Raw genomic sequence first — 24,641 nt, forward strand, 5'->3', positions numbered from 1 at the left:
TTATTATACTGATAGGTCAGATGTTAATATTTGGTGGTTTAAATACTCATGTGAGGTCTCGCTCAACGTTTTAAGCATGATTGTCCATAGTCAAGTGAATTGTCACATCCATAACCGAACTGTCACATCCATAACGGTCCATATTCCGTCAAAAATAGGCACCTGAAAATTAAAATATAGAACTATTTTATACTCTATAAAGAGTTTTTCCTTCTCCATTTGTTGGGTATTATTGCTTCTGGTTTGCACATTTTAATTTACAGAAATCATACAAAGTATGTTTTCTCTATAAAACGTGCGTCCTTTTGCGTCACATCCATAACGCATGAATTTTCCCTGTCTTAAAATCTCAAACTAGACTGATATAATAGACCGATATTTTTCTGATATCTGGACTCTACCATCAGGGGTTTAGTAAAATATAAGAAGATTAATTAATATATTGGTAATCAATACGTTCTCTGACAATTTATATTTCAAGTTTTGACTAGAAATGTCACATCCATAATGCTGGAATTGTTGGAAATTATTGTATTTATAAATAAAAAGTGTAAGTGTAGGGAATGGAAATATGAATATATGGAATATATGTTTTGTATTCAAATACTTCACACTCTTGAAATGTTTACTATAAAATGTTTTGCCTACCATTCGCTCAAACGGGTCCTGTGTGTCTTTTTATATTTATATATCATTTATATTTCAAGTTTTGACTAAAAATGTCACGTCCATAATGCTGGAATTGCCCACAAGGAAATGTAATACTAAATGTTGATATCATTTTTTTCTACCATAAACCAAACTTTTAGTTTGTATTTTATTCTGTACATTTTGAAAGAAATATCTTGTATTGATTAATATTTGATGAATTTTGTACATGGTTGGTAACTGGTGAGAGACAGGTTTTCATAATGGCCTGCATTTGAAAAGCTACCCAACTAATTAAACAAAAATGATATACTTGAACAAAAATGATAATGAGGGTAAAAGGGGGTGTGGCTTGGGAGGTAATGGCAGCACATTTCCCTCACCCACCTGCAGGAGGCCAGGGCTGAGGTTTATATGTACAGAGGGCTCGGGGAGGTGCGACTCGGCGTGAATCTTGCACAGACGCTCTCGCAGCTCAGCATTCTGCGTTACAGCCTGAGGAAGCAACCAGCAAAAACTCACAAAATGTTTACAAAACGGAGCAACTAACTATTAAACATTCTTTAAAAGATGTCCTATGGCACAATGGAATAGTCTTACGAGTTTGAAAGGGTATTTTGGGGTGAACTATCCCTTTTAAAGGAACGCATGCTGTTCTAGAGTTCCCAGTCAATAAAGTTATTTGGAACAAGATGCCCAGTTTTGGTTTGAGTTCAGACTCTGGACATCTAACAGATTCCAGTGGAGTTCTTTTAGATGTTAGCTCAGAGTTTTACTCTCTGAAGTGCTGGTGGAGGTCTGCTTCACAATAACATGACTCATTGAGGAAAATGAGTCATAATTCAGCGTTAGAAAACTGGATTCAGCACAGACTGTTTTTAGTATGTTAAAGCTGTTCCTGGGAGGACCAACTCTATTTTTCTCAAGATATAAACACAAGATACCAAACAAAACATATTTAGGCAATTCTCTGCACTTTATACATTGTATTTTATCTGCCATACTGCATAAATGTTAAATATGCTTGGCCATTTTTCAAATTAAATAAATCTATTTATTTAGCTTAATATACAGTATGTTTACAAAAGTTTTACTATAAACCAGGTGCAGAAAACAACACGATTCACACTTTTGCTGCAAGTAACAAACAATACAATAAAGTATTTAGGCAAAGCAGAAAGATGGTTAGCAAACATGTGGTGAGTATTAGAGCAAAGAGAAAAAGGAGAAGTGATGTGGTCTGTGGGTGTGTTCATACAGCAGCCAGGGCATTCTTCAATCCCATGAGCTGGGCGGACGGAGCTGGACAGGACTCATGCTCCAACATCTGTCTGAATCTCTCTTTCTCTGTTGTCAGCATACTCAGGGCTGACTTCATGGTTACATGAACTGACAACAAACAAAAAACAAAACAACAAGTTAAAAGTTATGCAATAATTTATGTGGATGGGTTAAACGTTTGAGCACAAAACATACAGCATTATGCAAGTGTATTCATGTAGCTGTTGATCTCTATCAATCCCTGAGGCATTTGCCTGGCAAGAAGTGTTTTTTCTTCACTTTTATCATAGCAGGAGAGTAAAAAACTGGATTTCAACCAAAAAATAAAATGCAAGCGGACATCACACTAGTTGTAAATGACTACAGAAACATGTGCCCCCTGTTGCTATGCAACAAGTGACAGATGTAAACATCAATGCTGGCTGCTGTAGTTGTCTCTGCGACACTATGTTCTGCTGAAGCAAAAAAAAAGATTTTCCATTTTAATACTGCTGACCAGTTTGACATTACAGCACGTCTGAGACCTCCAAGTCCCTTCAATGGAGTTCAATATCAATGCATTTGAAAAGATGTTGTGATTTGGATTTCGTCCCTAGACGTTCATGCTGGCCAATTTTTTCATTTCAACATTTTTATTGATCAGCTTAACTACAGAGAGGTTGGGATATCATCCAATCAAACCCCTTATTAGTTGGATTTGGTTAAGGTGGCCAGCAAATGTATTTTTATTTATTTACTGAAGAATTTATAGACAGATGTTAAAGGGGTCATATGACACGGCTAAAAGTAATATTATCGTTTGTTTTAGATGTATTGCAATGTGTATACACGATTTAAGGTTCAAAAACGCTGTATTTTCCACATACCGTGCATGTTTGTATCTCCTCTTTGCCCCGCCTCTCTGAAACACGCTGATTTTTTACAAAGCTCATCGCTCTGAAAAGCGAGGTTTACTATGATTGGCCAGTAAACCAGTGCATAGTGATTGGTTGAATACTGCAACGCTTCTTACCATATTTGGAACATCAGGTTCCAAAGCAATTGTGCTGACAGGTACGCCCACCTTACTTGCGTATACATTTGGGCGGTCTTAGTCAAATTGTACCACGAACTGCCGTAGATCTGTGGGGGTGTGGTTACACGAGGCGTTTCAGGCAGGTCTGGGTGAGCATTCGCTTTTAGATAGAATGCATCTTTTCTTCCGACGCTTTAGTTTTTGCAATTTTACGTGTCTAATACATGCATGGGCAACTTATAACACACCAAAGACACAGAAAAACGTATTCGCGCCATATGACCCCTTTAACATCACAAATTCTATTAGTATTTAAAACTAACAGAACAGGACATCCCACAGGTATCTCCTAAAAAAAACTAGAGTGTGTAACTAGATTTTAAAGCACAGTTATAATGTAAACCGATCTGACCTGTAACGAAAAAAAATACACACTTCACTCTTAATTTATACTGAAAACAGATGGATCATTTCATGCTCTATTGCAGATCTATTCCTGAAGGGCCACAGACTGTCCTGCTGCTTTTAGATTTCTCAACCTACAAAAATATGTTGCCTTTATTTTCTAAGACTACTTGACTGGATCTGCGCTTACAGTTGTTGGCGACGCGGCAGAAGTCTTCCTGGAGTTTGGATACGTCTATAGGTAGATCCAGTGGCTCGTGGTAACTCTTCTCATTGGTCAGCTCGACCGAAGAGAGGTTAGGATTGGACGCGTGGAGACGCATAGACCCTGCAGAGATACAGCTTGGAACCTAATAACAACAGGAGGAAGAGAATAGGAGACATGAGGCAGATTAGATTACAGTATATATGAAATATCTGGTGCATGCAGTAATAGTTTATGATCCTTTGCATTATTACAGTATATGATATGCTGTTTGAAGGTTTTATTGTCATCATACAATTTATTTATATAATACTGATTAGCGGGTCATTTCTTATTAGAACAATAAAATGCCTCCCTAGAAATCTTTAGAGTTATTTTGAGTGGTCATCAGTTGCTTTCAAAGCTGTAGAAAGACTGTGTTTGTTAATACCAGGTCTGACAGTCATGCATTAACATAAATCACTAACTTGTAGGGTTGTTTTGTTGTCTTTCCCATAACTCTTGGGACGCCATTTTCGTGGATGTCGTTTCTCTTTTTTAGGGCTGTCGTACGTTGAAGCCTGCACAAAACAAAACACTGTTTAATTTTACAGAATCATCACCTTCCAAGATTGATTACAAACCTTTCAGCAGGATGGCTTTCTACATAACATAAAAAGAGAGACATAATTGTACTTAACAAATACGGAGACATAATTGTAATTCAGTGCAGCTTAAGGACAGCACTTGTTATTCAGATGAGACCACAGTTTACGGAATAATGTGTCATCTGTTCCAGCGGTTATGTGAAGTAATTCGACCCACGACTACAAAACTCCTCGTGGCTATTTTTCTGATATTGTGCTATCAACAGAGAAACTCCAGGCAATAAAAAACAGACGCACAGCAGGACTGCCGCCCAGGGTACTACGAACGGCCTTTTGAGACGTCAGTGAAAGCTTTTCCATTAAACATTTTATAACGTTAGTAGAAATAAACTTCATAGAAAATAATACTTTTACTAAAACATCTATCCATTTGTAAACATCATAACAACTAAAACACATTTTTAAATTTGACTGGTATAATAAAATACAGTTTTTTGAGCCATTTTTTGTGAATGACATTTAACCTGCAGAGCGTTGATGGCTGGAGCAGAATAGGTGCGGTGTAACACCTCCATGCTTCTTAACAAGTGATTCAGCTCGAGAAGCTGAGCCTCACATACAGAGAGCTCTGAGAGAGAGAGAGAGAGAGAGAGAGAGAGAGAGAGAGAGAGAGAGAGAGAGCAGTGTGATGTGAGAAGCTGCAGTCATCAGCATTTTCAGTGTGAGTAGGATTCATGAATGTGTGTGTGTACCTTTGGTGCACCTGTCCATGTCTTCTGAAGACTGCAGCCAAGCGGTCACCTTGGCCTGACTTGTAAAAGATACAGGCGAATGAAAGGAGGACTGTCTCGCGAGAGAGGCCCGCTAAATTGAGAGAGAGAGATATAGAAAGTCAGAATGAGTCAGTGCAGTTTAAATACATTTTGTATTTTTTGTATTATACATTGTTTTTTTATTTAAGGTGAAAAACTAAAACTGGTGTTTTTGCTGCTGTCTTTTATATAAACACTCATTTTGTTTGTATTGTCCAGTATTTAACCCATAAAGTGCATTAACTGGTAATTGTTCTCTGTCTGACATCTGTCTTAACCCTCAGATGGTCGTGCCGGTACCTTTCTGATAGACTGAGTCTCAGGTGTGGTAGGGGACGAGGTGGGGGAGTAATGAGGATGGAAGACCGTTTTCTCATGAGGGAACATGGCAATCTCATTCTGCCTGTATAGTCTGTGGTGACGGAGCTTAGAGACCCATTCATCAAACAACTCCTGGGACTTGATCTGGAAGCACAAGGAGATGAAAATTAAAGATGCAGACACTTATTCAGGCTTTAAAAACTGTTGGTCTTGATGCGTCAAACCTCACAGGTAAAAAATGAAGGCAAACAAAACCTATTTTGTCCTGCAAATGTTAAGATGATCTGCTGCTTCAGAGTCAATCTCTCCTAAAGCTCTCTAATATTAAACTGACGAATGATCTGTAAATAGCTTTGAACATGAAAACAGACATCAGTGAACAAGAGCACCACCAGAAGAATTGGCTGCATTTCATACACGAGTTGGAATCCGAATCTGTTGCCCACACCTCACTTACTGCAGTTAAAAATGAAACCCAGTCACACAACATAGAAATTAAAAATATAATACAACAAAACTTACAATATGTAAATCATTTTGATTATTAATAATTATTTTTCTAGACACGTAGAATACATTTTCTCTGATTAGATATATTACCCTTAACTGTCCAAAACCGTTTAACTTTCAGCACATTGTTTTCAGGTAAATTAAAATGACAAAATTTAAGTTTAAAATTAAGAGGTAAATATGTGCATTCTGGAAAATTAAGTCTACTTCCACGATGGTGCATGAAATGAAAGTCAGTTTAGTATAATAAATAACCATTTTTGTATGACAAGCATTATATTCATTGGAAATAAAAATTGTATAGGTATCCACGGTGTGCATTGTCGCAAATAGATAAATTAGAAAACTGATATACTCATATCATATACAGTAGCCACAAATCTCAGTATGTCATCATAGTTCCCTATAGTTCGGTGAATCTACTGTATCATCATAATACACGTACTTCCAGTAAAAGTACAACCAAATGAGTTATGCAGCAATCTCCACTAATGCTCTTCTTTACCCCGCAGAACGCTGTGAGGTCAGTCTACTACTCTAATAGTTGTGATACCTTTAGGTGATAAATGTTTTCTTCGGCATCCAGATCAATGCACTTGGCTTTCTTCTTAATGGCCATGACGGACAGCCCCACATCAATGCAGCCGTGGAGCTTTCCTTTCTCGATCTGCAGACAGCACAGGCAGAAGGTCTGATCTATAAATGTCAACGCTAACTCGTATATAAATACAACAGATGTTACCTTGTTGCAATGCACTCAAATTACTACTGAGCAAACATGTTTCTAGATTGGATACGAATGAAGTGAAACAAGATTTCACTGATTTAGGATGCACTTTCTTTTAATGCTATTTTTTCAGAAAGCCTCCACAACTAACATTTGGGAGGCCTTTGGCTAATTTTACTAAACAGATGGCTTTGTGAATAGTCCATTCTCACAGGCTCATTTAACTACTGTCCAAAAAACAAATAAATAAATCAATAAAAGCACAGTGTGTAAATTCTAAATGAAAAACATAACATTTTGCAATAAGAAGTAAATAAGCAGAGGTGGGTAGTAACGCGCTACATTTACTTCGTTACATTTACTTGAGTAACATTTTGGAAAATATGTACTTTTTAAGTAAAATTAAAAGTGTGTACTTTTACTCTTACTTGAGTAAATTTCTAATAGAAAATCTGTACTTTTACTTCGTTACATAACTTACATTGCGTGACGTTCCTTCGTTCCTTCATTTTAAAATATGCTTTTTAAAACGCGTTGTTTATTTCAAGGTTGTTGTCTCTTTTTACGTGCATTCCCGAGTGATCGATTCTTTTGAGTCGATTCTTTTGAAAGCATTAATTGAACAATGGGCAAAACCAATTGAATAGGCTAATGAATCAGTTCAAATGATTTGTTCAGTTCGCAGCACGATCTGAATCATCTAAAGCAGGATTACTCACTCCTCGTAGCGCGAAAATTAAGAACACGCAGAACACAAAGAGCGTTGGATGAAGTGGATATAAATCTATATCTATACAATCAAAACTGCAAATGTGTCATATTGTTTGCCAGCAATGATAAATGCCCGCCATATGCGCGCACCCGCGCGACCTGTTCGTCAGACACCGCAACATGCGCGTTACCTGTCAGACACAGAAACGTAGGCTTGCAGAAATATACATTTGAAGAACAGAAGGAAGAAAACTTGTTGATGGGCATGTGGTTCACTGTTTACTGTTTGTTTACAAGTAAGAGCGTTTCACAACACACACGTGACACAACACGAGAAAAAATGAGCTTTGTTCAAAAATGTGTATTTCATTTAAGAGAGCACTGCAGATGTTCTAGATCATCTTAGGAAATGCTCTGAGTTTAGTTAATGCTTTAGTTTGACATGGTCTATTATTCTAAATAACTACATTGACATCAGGACTAGATGAAATTTACAGAAATGCTTGTCTCTTCTGTGTTTGTCTATTCTTTAGTCTCTCTAGTATATTGCAAAGATATCTGCTTATGATAATTAAAAATATTGATTAAAATGTAATATTAAAATATTGGCGTTAATATTAATTTTATGTCGTAGGCCTATATAATCAGATACAAAGTAACTAAGTAAATAGCTACTTGAGTAGTTTTTTCATTGCATACTTTTTTACTTTTACTCAAGTAAATTTTAAAATAGTGACTTTTACTTTTACTTGAGTAACAATTTCTCTAGTTACTTGTACTTTTACTTGAGTAAAGATTTTGGCTACTCTACCCACCTCTGTAAATAAGTATGAAATACTGTACATAATAATATGTAATATAAATGTATTAATATACAGTACAAAAAATTATAATATATAACACCGTGTCTACACCTGACGCGACCGGCGTGTCAAGTGTGGACAAAATTGAAAATTATAATGGGTTCTAATGCGTTTCTAACGTCTTTTGTCGTGTTGCATCGTGCTGGTCGTGTCCAGTGTAGACATGGTGTAATACAAATTTTGTATTCAAAATTCGGTGTATCCAAACAGGTTTACAAAACAATCCTGAAAAAATTAAGAGAGCAAGTTTTCATTTAATCAGCATTTCTAGATGTATTGTGGCCATTCCAGTCCAGTGTCTGTTGAATTTCAACAAAATCAAACCTCAGGACTGATAAAGTCATTCAACAGCAATGTGAAAGACTGACAGCATGACAAGACACATGAAAACTGTGATAAAAATCTTTTTTTTTCCATAAATACATATAACTGATGTATTTATTAATACTGCATATGAGCTTGTTTACTTTGCAATATTTGAGGTCTGAAAAAATACAGAGCATCTCGGTTTTCATTTTCTGCAAATAACTGCAAATAGAAACAACATTTTTATTCGAAATATGGGAGAAATACAGTGTTGTAATGTAACGAAGTACAAATACTTCGTTACTGTACTTAAGTAGAATTTTCACATATCTGTACTTTACTTCGTTATTTATATTTCTGACAACTTTCCCTTTTACTCCACTACATTTCCTAAATAAAATGTGTACTTTTACTCCGATACATTTCTCCTAACCATCTTCGTTACTCGTTACTACAAATTAAAGAATTTTCAGAAGAAATTTGAGTTGGTGACGTAATGCCTGTTTGTTGTCATGTCAACCGCCAAGCACGAAGAAGAAGAAGTCCTGCTTGTCCGGGCATATCACATTATTGATGCCATCATGGAAGCACCTGCTGCAGGCTCTGCTGCTAACGTTACCACTCCGGTACCAGATGACGAGCATCTCGACTTGGCGAACTTGGTGAACTCCGTGGTGGTGACGAAGATAACGTTACACACCCGTGGCCGTATTTGCAAGAAATATTTTCGTACATTGGAGTGAAAAATTCTTCCTACCGGATTAAGTGCGGGTTTCCATCACTCTGGTTTTATTCGCATTTTGAAGTTTCGCATCAGAAACGAGTGATGGAAACGGCAAATTTCAAATTAAAAACCCTTAATTTACGCTCGCTTGAGGTGGTTTTTTACGGAGCCCTTTTAGAGACATGGGGTGGAAAAAGTATGAAAGGGAAGAGAAAAATATTTTTTAAAGCTTTTGCGTTATCTCGCAAAAGTTTTGCGGTCCCCCGAGAAACATTGCTTTCCCTCGCAAAACTTTTGCGTTCTCTCGCAAACATATTTGCGTTATCTCGCAAAACTTTTGCGTTCTCTCGCAAACATATTTGCGTTATCTCGCAAAACATTCAAAAATCCTGTTGTCCCGCTCCGTACATTAACAATGGAGCGGTTCAGAGTAGATTCCCAGACCAATAACTTGTGAGCTAAACGTTATTATAACACAAATAACACATAATTCCTTAGACAATGATCTACAACCTAGTCTTCCTCAAAACGAGAATATAAATTGATCTCTATATGAGCAGGCGACATGGACAAGTCCAAAGAAACCGTCTGCAAAGTGACTGTAAATCCGAAAAGCGTTACTACAAAAATAGTCATTAATAACTTAAATGTTACACACTGTGGTCTCACCAAATTCAGTTTACACATTCATGCTCTCCTGCTGAATTTATACTGGTTTTAGTTATACTACAGTATGTAACACTGAAGTTAATGACTATTTTTCGTAGCCTAATGATCTTCGGGTTTTGCACTTTACAGACGATCCCTTCGGTCTTGTCTCAGCCGGCTCTCGCCTGAGATCAATACAAGGCTCGATTTGTGGAAAATTAAGTTAAAATTCATTGTTTACGTTACATAGAATGAGGTGTCATTTGTGTTATAAGAACGTTTAGCTCACGAGTTATTGGTCCGGGAAACTGCGACTATAGACCAATGTTTATGTACGGAGCTAGTCTTAAATTCTGCCAGCAGGACATTAAACATGAAGTGTTTGTCAGAACTCGCAAAATGTTTTGCGAGATAACGCAAAAGTGTTTGCGAGGGAACGCAAAAGTTTTGAGAGATAACGCAAATATGTTTGCGACAGAACGCAAAAGTTTTGCGAGATAACGCAAACATGTTTGCAAGAGAACGCAAAAGTTTTGCGAGGGAACGCAATGTTTTGCGAGATAACGCAAAAGTTTTGTGAGACAACGCAAAACCTTTAAAAAAATATTTTCTCTTCCCTCTCATATTTTTTCCACCCCATGTCCCTAAAGGGGCTCCGTAGTTTTTCATTTTTGTGAAAAAGGGTTAATGCGAATAATGGGAGATGGAAACGCATTTGCTGAATAAATTCCTCCAAAGTCACGTAACTGCACTATGAGACGGCCGGTGTAACCTGACTAACCAGAGTAATGATCTTGTGACACAGCATGAGAAATGTTGTGATGGTCATTCTTAAACCCTGAGCAAAGTCGTCAAGTATTTCTGTAATTGCCTCTTAGAACTGACACGACTGTGTTTCCCGAACAGCAGGCATCCACAAAAGCACCGCATTTATTGAGTTTCCTAATCGTCTGCTTGCGCAAGTATTATTATATATGAAAACTATTATATTCAGTGGCTTCTCTTACTTTTCTTACTGATATTTAGTGCCAGTTTATTAGGAAGTGACTAGTTGACTAGTTGGATGGAAACGGTGCTTATTCGCAAATGTTTTATGCAATATTCCAATTTTGCGCATAAGCTAAATTCGCAACTTTGGATGGAAACCTGGTATGCCTACCGAGAGTCACTGAAATATTGGCATTAAAAAACTCCCCGTCCAACCTGAAGAAGCACATCGAGGTAGGTTAAATTAATTTTCATTCAATGAAGCCATAATGTCAATGTTATGTAACATGAATTAGTTATCATAAGCCTGTTCAGATATCTGGCTAACATGATGGCCAGGCTAATGTGTGCTAGTTAACTTTTCTGCCAATGTGCAGATATTTAACAACACCAATGATTTTCCCTCCGAATTAATTCAACACATAATACTGAAATGGTTAATAACGGTTTCTGGTATAGCCTAAGTGGCGGCCGAATATTTTCTAGGTAAATTAGCATTACACCGGTGGAGGGATTTTTTTTTTAGACCACATTAGGCTAATTAATGGCAGGTTACAGAGGAGCGTTCAGGATTACTCAAGTCTTCAAAAGCACCATGCATTTTGTTGAACTTGAGATTTGCTTTGATTTAATTACCTCAAAATTCTAACCGTTCACTTTTTTTAAATACCTTTACTTTTACTTTTAATACTTAAGTACATTTTATATCAGACAATTACTTTTGATACTTAAGTACACTAAATGTCAGGTACTTTAAGACTTTTACTCAAGTAATATTTTAAAGGGTGACTTTAACTTCTACCAAAGTCATTTTCTGGTAAGATACTTGTAGTTTTACTCTAGTATTGCTTTCAAGTACTTTATACAAGACTGGAGAAATATTTTCAGTTGTTCACAGAATGAAATAATAAAAATATCAGAAAAACTGAAAATTATTTTGAAATGGTCTCTTAATTTTTTCCACGGCTGTATATCTCAATATAAATAAATTAAGTAAAAAAATCGCACAATGCACTTTAGCATGATGTATGAAATGTTAAATATGCACCTCCATCATAATGAAATGCTCTTACTATAAGTGTCTTATCGTAGTTTCTGATTTATGCCTTTATATTTGCTGACTATCAGCTCCACACAATATTCTCAAACCCTGGGGGACGTGCATTGATCTAGAGTTCCCACAGCTGCAGGATGAGACATCTAATGAGAGACGAGTGGAGGAACTCTGTCAGAACTTACATGATGGAGCACTAACCACTAAATGTCCTGAGTGATGTGGTAAGATTGAGTGAGTGACCGTGTGCTTGTGTGTTGTATACTTTCATACTCACATCCGCTTGGCATTTGGAATACTTCAGAATGCCCTTGTCTAAGTAGAAGAACCTCTGTGAGGAGAGGAAACAAAGTGGAAAGGACAAAAGAGAAACCTGGGTCAGATTTATTTTGTAAATGATGAATGACCTCTCAGCAGATGCTAACACATATTTGATGTATGAGATCGCTATAACACTTTTCTTGCTATTCTTGTATTCACTTTTTCTGTGGACCCAATTACCTGCTGTCGTTTCCAACAAGCAGTGATATAGCTGTAGTGTAGTGTGGTGTAGCTACCTAGTTTTTAAGGGGGTACCCTCGATGGTGTTTAAAGTGATTGTTCACCCAAAAATAAAAATTCTGCCATCATTTATTCACAGTCAGACAGAGCATGTGTGTGAGGATGTGTTTGTGTGTGCTCAAGTGTCAGTGTGTGTTAATTCAACACAGAAATGTAATGTCACTGCACAGGAAGATCGTTCATCATGCACTTCAATTAGCTGAATCCCCAGAGTCCAGCCACAGTCTCTGATGTATGATGCAGACAGGCAGGGAGGTCAACATGTGCTGCTATGACACACAATCCTACGAATCACTTCTACCAATTTATCCAATTATTTCTTTTTTTTTTTTTTAAACAAAGAACAGAAGGTCACCATGGGCACCACAAAGTTAAAACAGTTAACCCAATATTCAATCATTTGTCCAATTTATGTCTCACCATAAATGTAAGCCTCTCCATATTATATATTTCATTTACAATTTCCCTCCATTGATCCCTTGTTGGAGGGTCTCTCTGGAACCATTTACGGGTTATGGCTTTCCGGCTGCTTGCTAAAAGTATTTTTAACAGATATTTATCACTATCCGAAATAGTTTCAGGTATTTTTCCTAGGTACAGAGTGACAAATGAAAAATCCAACTCCTCTCCTATTATTTTTCCAGTTTCTAATGCTAATTCATGCCAATAAGTTTGTATTCTTGAGCAAGCCCAGAAAATATGAAAATGGTTAGCCATTCGTGTTCCACATTGTCTCCAGCATAGGCCCAGACTCTGTTCACCTGTTCGTATTGCTGTTAACCTGGGAGTTATAAAAAATCGTATTACATTCTTCCATCCAAACTCTCGCCAAGATCTAGAATTTGTTATGCTTGCCTGTGTAGCACAGATATCTTTCCAGTCTTTTTGTCAGTTATTTGTGACTCAGATTCTTTCTCCCACTTTTGTTTTACATAATTTGAGGTATGCTTTTTACTAATTTGTATATATCCATATAATTTCAATATGAATTTCTTATTTACCCCATTTGTATATGCGTTAGTAAATGCTGTGATCAGGTTATCAGCATATATTTCTGTACTTTTTACTTTTTTGTTGAAATAGTCCCTAACTTGTAGGTATCTATAAAAATCTTGCTTTTCCAATCCAAATGTCTCTGACAATGCCTGATAACTCAGTAAATTTCCGTTAGAGGTGATCGAGCAATACGAAGTGATTCCCCTCTGCGCCCAATATTTAAATCTTGCATCCTGCCTAGAGGGTTCAAAATCTGGGTCGTATGCTATCCACTTCAGTGGCCCTGTCTGATTTTCTAATTGTAGTTTCCTCAGGACTCTAAACCATAGCTTGACTGAAAATACTGTCCAGACGTTCAATTTCCCATAATTCCTCTCAGCTAGATTTCTATTTCCAAGTAATGATTGCTGAGGAGTAGCCATCTGTGTAATTTCCAGAGTTTTCCATCTAGACTCATAGCTTGGTATACACCAACATATCAAGGGTTTCAGTTGTGCAGCATAGAAATAATCCTGAAAGCAAGGTAGGGCCTGCCCCCCTTTCTCTTTTGCCAACTGCAGTGTCTTAAACCTTATTCTTGGTCTCCGGCCATTCCAGACAAACCTTGAGATCATCGCATCCCATTCATTAAATTGTTTTTGTGGTATGTCTAGCGGCAAGGATTGGAAAAGATAAAGTAACCGTGGTAACACATTCATTTTAATTATTTCTATGCGACTACTCATATCTAGTGGAAGCAAATTCCATTTAGTAATGTCAGATTTAACCTCTTTGCAGATAGGTCCATAATTGTTTTCATAAAGTTTTGATATGTCTTTTGTTAAAGTTATGCCTAAATATTTTAACCAATTATTTCTTTTCAAACAGTAAACAATTATTTTAATTTTCATAAAATAAAATTTGCCATCTTTATCTAAGCTTTTATCTTTATCCATTAGGTTGATTACTGCAGAATCTCTGTTTAAAATAAAACTTAAGACCCACCTTTTAGAAAAAGCCTATAGCATGCGAGTCATCCAGAGTGTGCTGTATTTGTATGCGTTTTATCTCTTGTTACATGTCATTCTGTTTTGTTTTTACTATTTATATTTGACAAACTTTTGTAAAGCACAATGGTTCAACGATCGTTGTTGTATTGTGCTATATAAATAAAAGAAACTAAAAAAAAACTAAGTTAAATAACCAGGGTGCCTGTTTTTCTACACTTCTTGTATCATGTAGAATTTATTACTGATGACTGCAATTCTAAAACATACCAGCAAATCGTGTCCAAGTTACAGGGACAGTTCACCCAAAAAAAAAGAAACAGTACTCACCCTCGAAACAGTTCATGGCCACCATTGACAACCATCTTAGGAAAAATGACAGTGGTAGTCAAAAGTGCCCCAGAACTGTTTGCTTTACTACATTCTTCAACATATTTTATTTTGTGTTCAACAGAACAAAGACATTTATAAAGCAATTTTTCCTACTATGGTAGTCAATGGTGACCAGGAACTGTTTGGGTACAAGCATTCTTCCAAATATCCTCTTTTGTGTTCATCACACCAAATACATTTATACAGATTTGGAACTTGAGGGTGAGTAAATGATGACAGAATTTTCATTTTTGGGTGAACTGTTCTTTTTCATAGACAGAACGTGATGTTGGAGCACGGTTGGGTCTTTGTTGTATTAGCACGGTCAGGCATTTGATAGAAAGCTGTTCCCTTTCTGTCGGTCTCTCGACGTTGTGTCGAACCGACAGAATGGGGTTTGTCTTGAGAACCTATCATCTTCTGAGTATTTAGAAAAGGCCAATGAAAATTGGCGAATGAAATTTGCATGCCGGGCTCCTCCCCGGATGTCCGGTATAAGAGGGAAGCCGGCGTGCTCATTCATTCACCTTTTGTTCTTCAGAGCCTACGCATCTGATGAGCTTCTCTACGATCTTTGTTGATCATTTTTCTGCAGGAATCTATGACGTGGACAGCAGACGGTCCCTTCCTGCAGTGACTCTCCCCTGGGCGTTTCGGCAGTTCCGGAGGTGTTTGAGCAAATTTCCTTTCTAAAAGAGCAAATTTCTCCAGCGTGGCATGTCCCGCTGTTCTCATGGGTGCAACACACTCATCGAGGAGGGGGACGGACACGATGCCTGCTTCCAGTACGCTGGGGCAGACGTTGTGGAAACGTCCTGCCCGCACTGCGGGCAGTGATGATTCAGACGTTGCGTCACGGGTGGCTGTGTTCCCACGGGACTCAGCCACCACCTCGTTTGCTCCCCGTTCCGTGGCGCACCATGTAGCGGCTATACGCCCATAGGTGGCGCCTCTTCTCGTCCAGGGGCTCTTCTCGGCAAGAAGACCCGCGGAGTTGCTCGGTCGGGTACGAGCTGTCCCTTCCTCAAGAGAGACTGGGGAGTAACCTCTCCCCCTCCACACTGGGAATGTATGTAGCCGCTACGGCCGCTCATCATGACCCAAGTGCTGGGTAGCCTCTGGGACAGCACGACCTGGTCATTAGGTTCCTAAGGGGCGCGAGAGGGTGACCACCTTATCCGCGCTCCGTACCCTCTTGCGACCTAGGTGGCGGGCCTCAAGAGGCCCCGCCCCCTTCGAGCCTCTCGGGGTTGCCGCTCTTTCTCAGTCTTGATAAAGACGGCTTTCCGCATGGCGCTCACCTCCAAGAGGGTAGGGGATCTACAAGCACCCTCCGTGTCCACAGATTGCCTAGAACTCGGGGCCGGGATTCTCACGTTATCTTGAGACCCCGCCCCGGCTACGTGCCCAAGGTTCCCACCACTCTCCCGAGAGACCAGGTGGTGAACCTGCAGGCGCTCCCCACCGGGGAGGAAGACCCAACCTATCCGTGTTGTGTCCAGTACGCGCACGGCGCCTCTACTTGGACCGCACGCAGAGCCCAGAAGCTCTGAGCAGCTCTTTGTCTGTTTCGGAGGTCAGCAGAAGGGAGGGCTGTCTCCAAACAGAGGCTGGCGCACTGGATCGTGGATGCCCTCGTTAGGGCATACCGATCTCAATTCGCCCCTGCCCGTTGGGAGTGAGGCACACCCCTCATGGGCACTGGCTCAGGGCGCCTCTCTGGCAGACATCTGCAGAGCTGCGGGTTGGGCTATGCCCAACAACTCCGTGAGGTTCTAATACCTACGCGCGGAACCGGTGTCAGCCCGCATCCTGGCAAGGTGTGGGACCGGCAGCCGGTAGGGCATACGCCTGCGGAAGCCCTTCCCCCTCCGGGGGGAGCAGTGGCGATCCCGCCTCACTTCTTTCCCCTCGGGTAAAGAACAGGCATTCCATCCATCACTAAGCACCCTTCCAGGGGACAGGCTGGGCAGAGCAGCCCTGCCCCCTTAGGCCGGGGAACAGTTGAGTTATCTCCCACATGGCTCTAACCGGACCTAGTGCTCCAGACGTGGTAACCCCCCCTCCGTGGGCTGTTCCGTCTGATGTATCCTCATGAATGGTTCCCACCTTGGCAACCCATGACCTCCCCAGGTGGACTCCCACCTTGCGGTTAACTCCTGCAGTCCGCACATTCCTCCCATGAGTTCTCCCCTGATGGTGAGACCATGTGGTGTCTCCACTAATTCCTCCCTACGGTAGGTAGTGGCCTCTGCAGCGTTTTTCCCCCAGGGGGGAATGATGCTTACCCAGTGGCCCGTACGGTGCCGGGCGGCTTCTCGCCATTTAGAGAACTAGGCCTCCGCCCGTGACGGCCGGTGACAGGGGCTTCCCAACTTTGTGTAAAGCTCTGGGTCCCCCTTCCTCTCCACTGGAGGGTCATAATTTCGCGTTAGCGTGTTCGTCTGACTCGCCCAGGCCAGTCAACGTCGCTCCGCAGAGATTGTGACGCGGCTCAGTGCTGTGGCGTTTTCCATAGGAACCCCATTCTGTCGGTTCGACACAACGTCGAGAGACCGACAGAAAGGGAACGTCTTGGTTACGGATGTAACCTCGGTTCCCTGATGGAGGGAACGAGACGTTGTGTCCCTCATGCCACAACACTGGCCGCCCACCCCAGCGGTCGGGGGAGGATGCTTTAGGCTCCTCAGACCAAAGGTGAATGAATGAGCACGCCGGCTTCCCTCTTATACCCGGACATCCGGGGAGGAGCCCGGCATGCAAATTTCATTCGCCAATTTTCATTGGCCTTTTCTAAATACTCAGAAGATGATAGGTTCTCAAGACAAACCCCATTCTGTCGGTTCGACACAACGTCTCGTTCCCTCCATCAGGGAACCGAGGTTACATCCATACAACCAAGACGTTTTCCAGACACACATACCTTGTGCCAACCTTTCATAGGCCATTTTCTTTTCTTCAGCATGTAGCCCGTCTGCTTCTCTGGCTCCGGCACATTTGACAGACCGCCACGCAAGCCCTCCACGATCTCCCAGTTGTCCTGTACACAAACGCACAGCACAACGAAATTCAATAAACACTGAAAAATACAAAACTTTCCTAAACATGAACTGAAATGATGATCATCTATTTTACAATAACTTTAAATTGTGCTCAGAATGTTGAGGTTAAACTCAATGTTGAGGTAAAATTTTGTGAAATAAAAAGAAATGTTTGTTACATATTATTTATTAGAATGATCTTGCTTGTTCTATAAACACCATGCACTGTTTTTATACCTTTTCTGTGTTTTTCTTATTTTCTCCTGTAAATCTGCTTAGGAACAATGCAGATTGTGAAAAGTGCTATATAAATAAAATTGAATTGAATTGAATCTATTCTCTTCAAACTGCATCTTTTCCTCGAGGCAAGATTTGCAGTGCTTCAACAAACTCTCATCAAGCGACTGCATCAAGGACAACTTTCAAAGAGACATCTCTGTAGCCAAGGACAAAAGCCAAACATGAATCAGAGAGTGAGACTAATGAATCCAGCCTCTCTTAGACAACAGCTCAAAGCAAACATAACCTTCAAACATGACTTGGAGAAGCCTATTTGACAAACAAAACACTGCTTATAGTTTCTTATTTTCTAAATGCAATATACAATTCTTCGTGCATTGTGGCAAAAGACAATAATGAATTTACAGTGTGACTTGAAAAGGCAGGATACTCTACATGCAAATCAAATTTCAAAGAGCCTCTTCTAGAAATTTCAACAAGACTCTCTCGCTTTAGAAACTGCATGTGCGGTGCTGGTGTGGCAGAGAATCCAGTCATTTGTAAATGCTGAAGGTATGACGCACTCTTACACAAGACCGTCATTTATTTTACATTGATATTTGTCATGATCCTGTCCCTCTTGTCCAGAGTCTTCTAGTTTGGTGGACAGGGTCGTGACAGTACCATGTCTTGTGTGGGTGTTATGTCTTGTGTGGAGACACGTGGCTGTATGTTTTGACATTACGCCACATGTCTCCTTGTCTCGTGCTGTGGCCCCGCCTCCTTGTTTCCCCATCATTACCCCGCTTAGTGTTCATTCCCTTTACCTGCCCTGTGTCATCTTCCCTTTAGTGTTAATTCTTCCCACCTGGCCCTGATCATCACCCTCTTTAGTATTCCCCTATATCTAGTCCCAGTTTCCCTCTGTCCAGTGCCGGTTTGTCTGTTGTACTTTCGTCTTGCCACTGTGTACTGATCCAGTGAGTGATCCTGTCGTCCGTATTCCCTAGCCTTGTCTTGGATACCATTTGTGATTATTGTTTATTATTAACCTTTCTTTTGTTTTGCCCCTCCCCTGAAGGAAGTGTTTGGTTTCGTTTTGAGTGTTTTTCCCCATCGTGGGTTTTTATTTTCAGTTTTGCATCAATAAAGCCTTTTTGTGTTACCCCCATCTGCCTGCGCTTGGGTTCTGTCCGAAAACTGTGACAATATTAGCATTGTGCTCTTCGTACAACAGCACACAAAATCCTTGAAATTTTTCACTGGCAACACTCACAGTTAAAGTTCCTCTTTTAGAGACATCTCTGGGATGTCCCTATTAGTACACACTATGAAGTGGGCACCAGACCACTTGTATTTGAACCCTTTTTTTCTGCAGTAATATAGACTCTATGCTACATAACTCCATAAAACAGATTTTGAGAGTAACGTCTGCCATCCGGATGTAGAAACATCTCTGCTTAGGAGAAATAAGCTTTATAATGCTTCCAAATGATGAGATTAGAGATTAGAGTCTCATAGGTCAGCCTGTTCATCTGAGGAAAAGGACGTCCATCTGCCCTCCGTATGCTCAGAGCAACACTCACAGTTTTATATATACATACAGACAGAAACTCGACATCCTTTTTTAGAAGATTTTGTAAAAAATAAAAAATATATCGTCAAATCTAAATAAATAAATGTATAGATCTTTAATGGAAAGTAGTTTAAACAATGCATTTCCGGAAATGTCCAGGAACGTGCAAACGCATTTGTGGAAAACTGACGTACTGTAACATCACACAGAAAGGATGGGCAAATCTGGTGCAGACCATGTGGGGGAGCTCCACTGCAGTAGGGGTGGGCGATACAACCCAAAATCTGTTTCACAGTATGAGTAATTATATTTCACATGATATAGTTATAAAGTCATAAAGAACCAAACCATGTTCACACCAGAGAGGTTGCACCACCCCTTTTTAATATAGTAATAATCTCCTCCTCCTTTTATGGATTTATTTGTGTGTCCTCTTGATCTATGTGTTTATTGTTTTCTATGTTTCTTAGTCTTACATGTGAGCACGCCAGAGTGCTGCACAGGAGCTGGCCCGTGTTCCACAAAAGAAGATATTTTGAGAAATGTCTCAGTGGTTTCGTGTCCATACAATGGAAGTCAATGGGGTCCAGTAATGTTTGGTTACCAAAGTTCTTCAAAATATCTTCTTTTGTGTTCCTCAGAACAAAGAAAGTCAAACAGGTTTGGAATGACACGAGGGTGAGTAAATGATGAAAGAATTTTCATAATTGTCACGACGGTGCGTGGAAGAACCCAAATGCAGGCAAGTAGAGTTGAAGGGTTAACAGAGAAGTTTATTACAAATAACAAGACAAAACAAAAACCCACGATGGAGTGTAACACACAAACACTATAAACAAAAGACTTATCAAAGGGCAAAGAAAAACTTCCCGCTATGGGGCAAAACAGAAATTAAAGCAAAACTAACATAACTCACTTAAGATACAAACGTAGGGAGAGACCAGGCAAAGACACGAGCGCACAAAGCAACACGAGCACAGGACCACGAGCACGAACATCCACATGTAATCCACCAACACAAGACAAAGAAACAAGAGGGTATACTGTATATAGGAAAGACAAACAAGGGATAATTAACACAGGGCAGGTGTGGGTAATAAAACACTCAGGGAAGGATAACAAGGAAACGAGAGGAGCGAGGCCAATGACGAGACATGAGAAAACACATGAGATGTCAAAAAACAAACATCTCATGGCTTTCTCACATATAACCTAAGGCTTTGCCATGGCTCTGCTACAGGACCAAGAAAAACATGACTAAAGGAAGCAGAGCCATGACAATAATTTTCAAAGAATATTCATACAAATATTTACATATGTTAGGTTTTGCAGTTAAGTCGGGAGAAACAATGATTAGTTTCACATAAGTTCACATAAGAGCTACAGGAAGTGTTCCACAATAACAGTAAATGGCCATCATGATGCCAGTCTGTGATACTCATATTTCCCATGGTCATTTAACAGACAGAAAAGAGTTTAATCCTTTATTTAAGCAGAACGGAGGTGATAGGACTGATGGAGATAAAGTGAGGAGGAGTAACTAAGACATTTCTGGTTCAAGTCCAAATATATTTTGCACAGTCCACTGATTTCAACTGTTGCACATTGTTTCATTTGCCTTGAGAACACTGCAACGGAAATATTTTTGAGAACAGGAAGCATGGGACATTTTGTTCAAAAACTTTTTATAGCATCAAAAAACTGTATTACACTGTAATAATGGTCTCATTTAGGGTTGGGTATTGTTTGAATTATATCAATTCCAATTCTGATTCTACTTATCGATTCTGAGTCTTATTGATTCCCAGGTTTGATTCCCAAGTTGTATCAAATGAAGTAAAACATCTAGATATTAAAGCCACAATATGGAAGAATTTTGTTATGAAATATCCAAAAATCACTTGCACAGTGTGATATATTTCATGCAGTTGTGTACTTACATTATCCCAAATGTTCCCAAGAATGTGCAAATCCAGAGAAATTCCTATTTAAAATAATGGCCCGTCCCTTGTCTCCCTTGTATTTGTCGCATATCAGTGACTTAATATCCGGTGCTCCGCACTACCCTCAGTTTCCGGTTATAGAAACTACGGCAACACGCAAATGCGGAAGTGGTTATACAGCATCTGGGATGCAGCATCTGTTGTTCTATTATTATGGATCACGATTACTCTTTGGAGAGTAAAGGAAACCCAAAAAAGTGTAAACGTAGGCCAAATGAGGCAAGCCGGCTTATGGACAAACGAAGAAATAAAACTTTTTAATATTAATAAAAGCGTTTTCTAAACGGAGAGAGCTTCGCGACCAACTTGGACTCGACAGAGACTCCGCTCTCGCATGTGTTTTAATAGACAGGTAAGCACATTTTTTTTATTGTACACGAAATACTCATGCACAGATTATCTGAATAGTTATGAATGCATATAGTTATGAAATATGTAGCCAATAACGTTACTTGTAAATGCTGTTTAAACGATGACTGTATGACTGTTTTAAACACGTAAAACTGTGTAGCATTACGCTACCAAATCAATTAACAAAGTCCAATATCAGTCGCGAGCTAACGTAGCATTACATTCCACGTTTCTTAAAAGCTAATTCATTACGATGACATAAAATAAAATTAATTGATTATCTCGTCCGTGAACATGATGGGCGATCTCCATACGCCTCTGGATGGTGAAAACGACATGTCCCATAATTCCACTCTCCTACATAACGTCATTTAGCTTCGCCTTTTGTTGTTGTTAAGAAAGTGCGCCTTCTAGCGGTCCAAATAGTCCATATTGTGGCTTTAACCTGTATGGTAATTTAGCCTGGTGATTGACTGGTTTGCAAATATATATAGCAACCATGTTTTGTCAGATTTATTACAACTTGTATTACCATACAACTACAAATATTATGTTTAAACTATGGTTACTATAGTGAAACTATGGTAAATTTGTGGTTACTGTGCTTTACTACAAATACCATAGTTAAACTATGCTTACTATAGTAAAAATATGGTTCATTTTCATAAGGGCTTTTATTGATATCACAAGTCAGATCACAAGATAACAGATGCACATTTCTGAAAATGTGCACACAGGAATTGATCAAAGGAATTGAAATGTTTTATTATATATCAAGAATCCGATTCCAGAATTGGAATTGATTTTCGATCCCCAAGCCTGCTCATTCAGGTCTCAGCTATATTTAATTTTGAACTAATACTTGGGTAATTAACACTAATGTGTTTGTGGACATTTAATTTGCACAGTTAATTTTTATCAAAATGCTGTATTACTGTACAGTTCTGTAATTAAAGTTTTCTTATCAACTTCTTTGTTTTTTAAATTAACACAAAAAATGTTAATTGCTTTGTGCTAATGAACTAAAAGTAAATGTTAACATTAATGATGAATATTAGTGCTTGCAGTTGCAAAAGCTGGCAAAACAATCCTAGAGTTCTGTGGGTGTTTGCTAGATATGGCTCAAATCCATCCTTAAAGGCATAGTTCACCCAAAAATGAAAATTTCTGTCATCAATTACTCACCCTCAGATTGTTCCAAACGTGTATACATTTTTTTGTTCTGCTTAACACATAGGAAGATATTTGGAAGAATGTCAGTAACCAAACAGATCTCATCCCCCATTGACTCCCATAGTATTTATTTTCCCTACTTTGGCAAGTAAATGGGGGATGAGATTTGTTTGGTTACTGACATTCTTTCAAATATCTTCCTTTGTGTTCATCGGAAAAATCTGAGGGTGAGTAATTGATGACAGAATTTTCATTTTTGGATGAACTATCCCTTTAAAAGCAAGGACCTGCTAACACTTGGCATCACATGAGAAATGAACAGACAAGTGTAAACATGCTTGTGAATGGAAGCATGCAGAACTTCAAAACAAACGGTAACATTTCACATGCAAAATGTTTTACGTTGGTGCATTTTGTCCTGTCCTAAAGCAAAAAGAATAGTTCACTGTCTGTGAATGCACATGCATTCACCTCTCAACACACTCACCTGTCTACTGTCATGTTTGGAGGAGGAACTGCTGTTGCTGTGCGATGGAGACGAGATCTTCTGCGACATGATGGAACTTTTTTCCTCTGAGCTCATCTCCTGTTTTCAGTAAGCAGCAGTGAGACAGTAATAGGAATAAGGTCGAGGGAGAACTAGTAGCTCAGCAGTTGTGCGTCTCCATTTGTATCTTCCTCCCTGCAGTGTCTGAACCTGTGGACAGATGATGATAGAGAGAAAGGTTCGATTAGAAGACCTCAACATGATGTCAGGCTTTCATCCATACAGGTAATGAACAGCACTCGCCCACAACAGGATATCTGAAAGCATAAGAGCTTGGTCAGCCGGACATAGTTTTGAGGGTTGTGTTGAAGGAAGCCTACTCAGACATAGCATGAATCACTCAACATAGACGTCCACCACAAGATCTTCTCCTACTCAGCTTTTACCAACTATGAAAGCAAAAGTGTGGGGGCTAAAACATAGACGGTTTCATTTATAGGCGGTTTCATCGGCCGCACGCACTGGCCCTAAGTTAACATCCGGTCTGTTAGGTCAGTGGTTCTCAAACTTTTTCGTTGTAAGGTCCCCTTTGTGTTAAGTGCATCGCTTTGCGGCCCCCCATATAAAGACATATAATCTTAAACTTAGAATTTTTATTAAACCAAAAACATTCAGTTATACAATGCTGAAACCTCAATTCTTTTGGTTGGTGGTGTCATTTTTCTGATGTTTGATTGCATAAAATCTATGATAAATTTCTATATTTCATAAAATGCCACAAAATCTGTGGCCCCCCTGGATCCATCTTGGGGCCCCACAGGGGACCACGGACCCCAGTTTGAGAACCACTGGGTTAGGTTATAATATAACAATTTATTTTATACTTAATTTATATATTAATATTACTTTATATCAATGTTTTATTGTATATTAATTGTATCAAATTAGATCAAAACTACTCAACAGTTATTGATTCTTCAACCTGAATTTAAGTTTGGGCCACAAAACGTTTGTTTACGTTGTTGCTGCTCAACCTATATCAGGAATAGATTTTGGTCATCACCGCAGCCCG

General features: G+C 39.3%; 1 protein-coding gene across 4 annotated transcripts in view; it reads right to left on the reverse strand.

The window, feature by feature from the left end:
* Positions 1 to 24,641, reverse strand: part of osbpl3b (oxysterol binding protein-like 3b) — a 69,311-nt gene that overhangs the window by 17,134 nt on the left and 27,536 nt on the right. For 2 of the 4 annotated variants that reach the window (XM_057339558.1, XM_057339557.1), the window contains exons 2-12: positions 23,570 to 23,779; positions 17,643 to 17,759; positions 12,082 to 12,135; positions 6,338 to 6,451; positions 5,254 to 5,418; positions 4,894 to 5,005; positions 4,666 to 4,769; positions 4,022 to 4,114; positions 3,540 to 3,699; positions 1,907 to 2,037; positions 1,036 to 1,143 (exon numbers count right to left, since the gene is read on the reverse strand). In XM_057339558.1, the coding sequence (XP_057195541.1) occupies positions 1,036 to 1,143; positions 1,907 to 2,037; positions 3,540 to 3,699; positions 4,022 to 4,114; positions 4,666 to 4,769; positions 4,894 to 5,005; positions 5,254 to 5,418; positions 6,338 to 6,451; positions 12,082 to 12,135; positions 17,643 to 17,759; positions 23,570 to 23,665 (1,254 nt within the window). In that variant the 5' untranslated portion in view covers positions 23,666 to 23,779. The remainder of the gene's footprint in view (positions 1 to 1,035; positions 1,144 to 1,906; positions 2,038 to 3,539; positions 3,700 to 4,021; positions 4,115 to 4,665; positions 4,770 to 4,893; positions 5,006 to 5,253; positions 5,419 to 6,337; positions 6,452 to 12,081; positions 12,136 to 17,642; positions 17,760 to 23,569; positions 23,780 to 24,641) is intronic. The other 2 variants (XM_057339560.1, XM_057339559.1) reach the window with 1 other exon arrangement.

The sequence above is a fragment of the Triplophysa rosa genome, linkage group LG8, assembly GCF_024868665.1.
Source record: "Triplophysa rosa linkage group LG8, Trosa_1v2, whole genome shotgun sequence".
NCBI lineage: Eukaryota > Metazoa > Chordata > Actinopteri > Cypriniformes > Nemacheilidae > Triplophysa > Triplophysa rosa.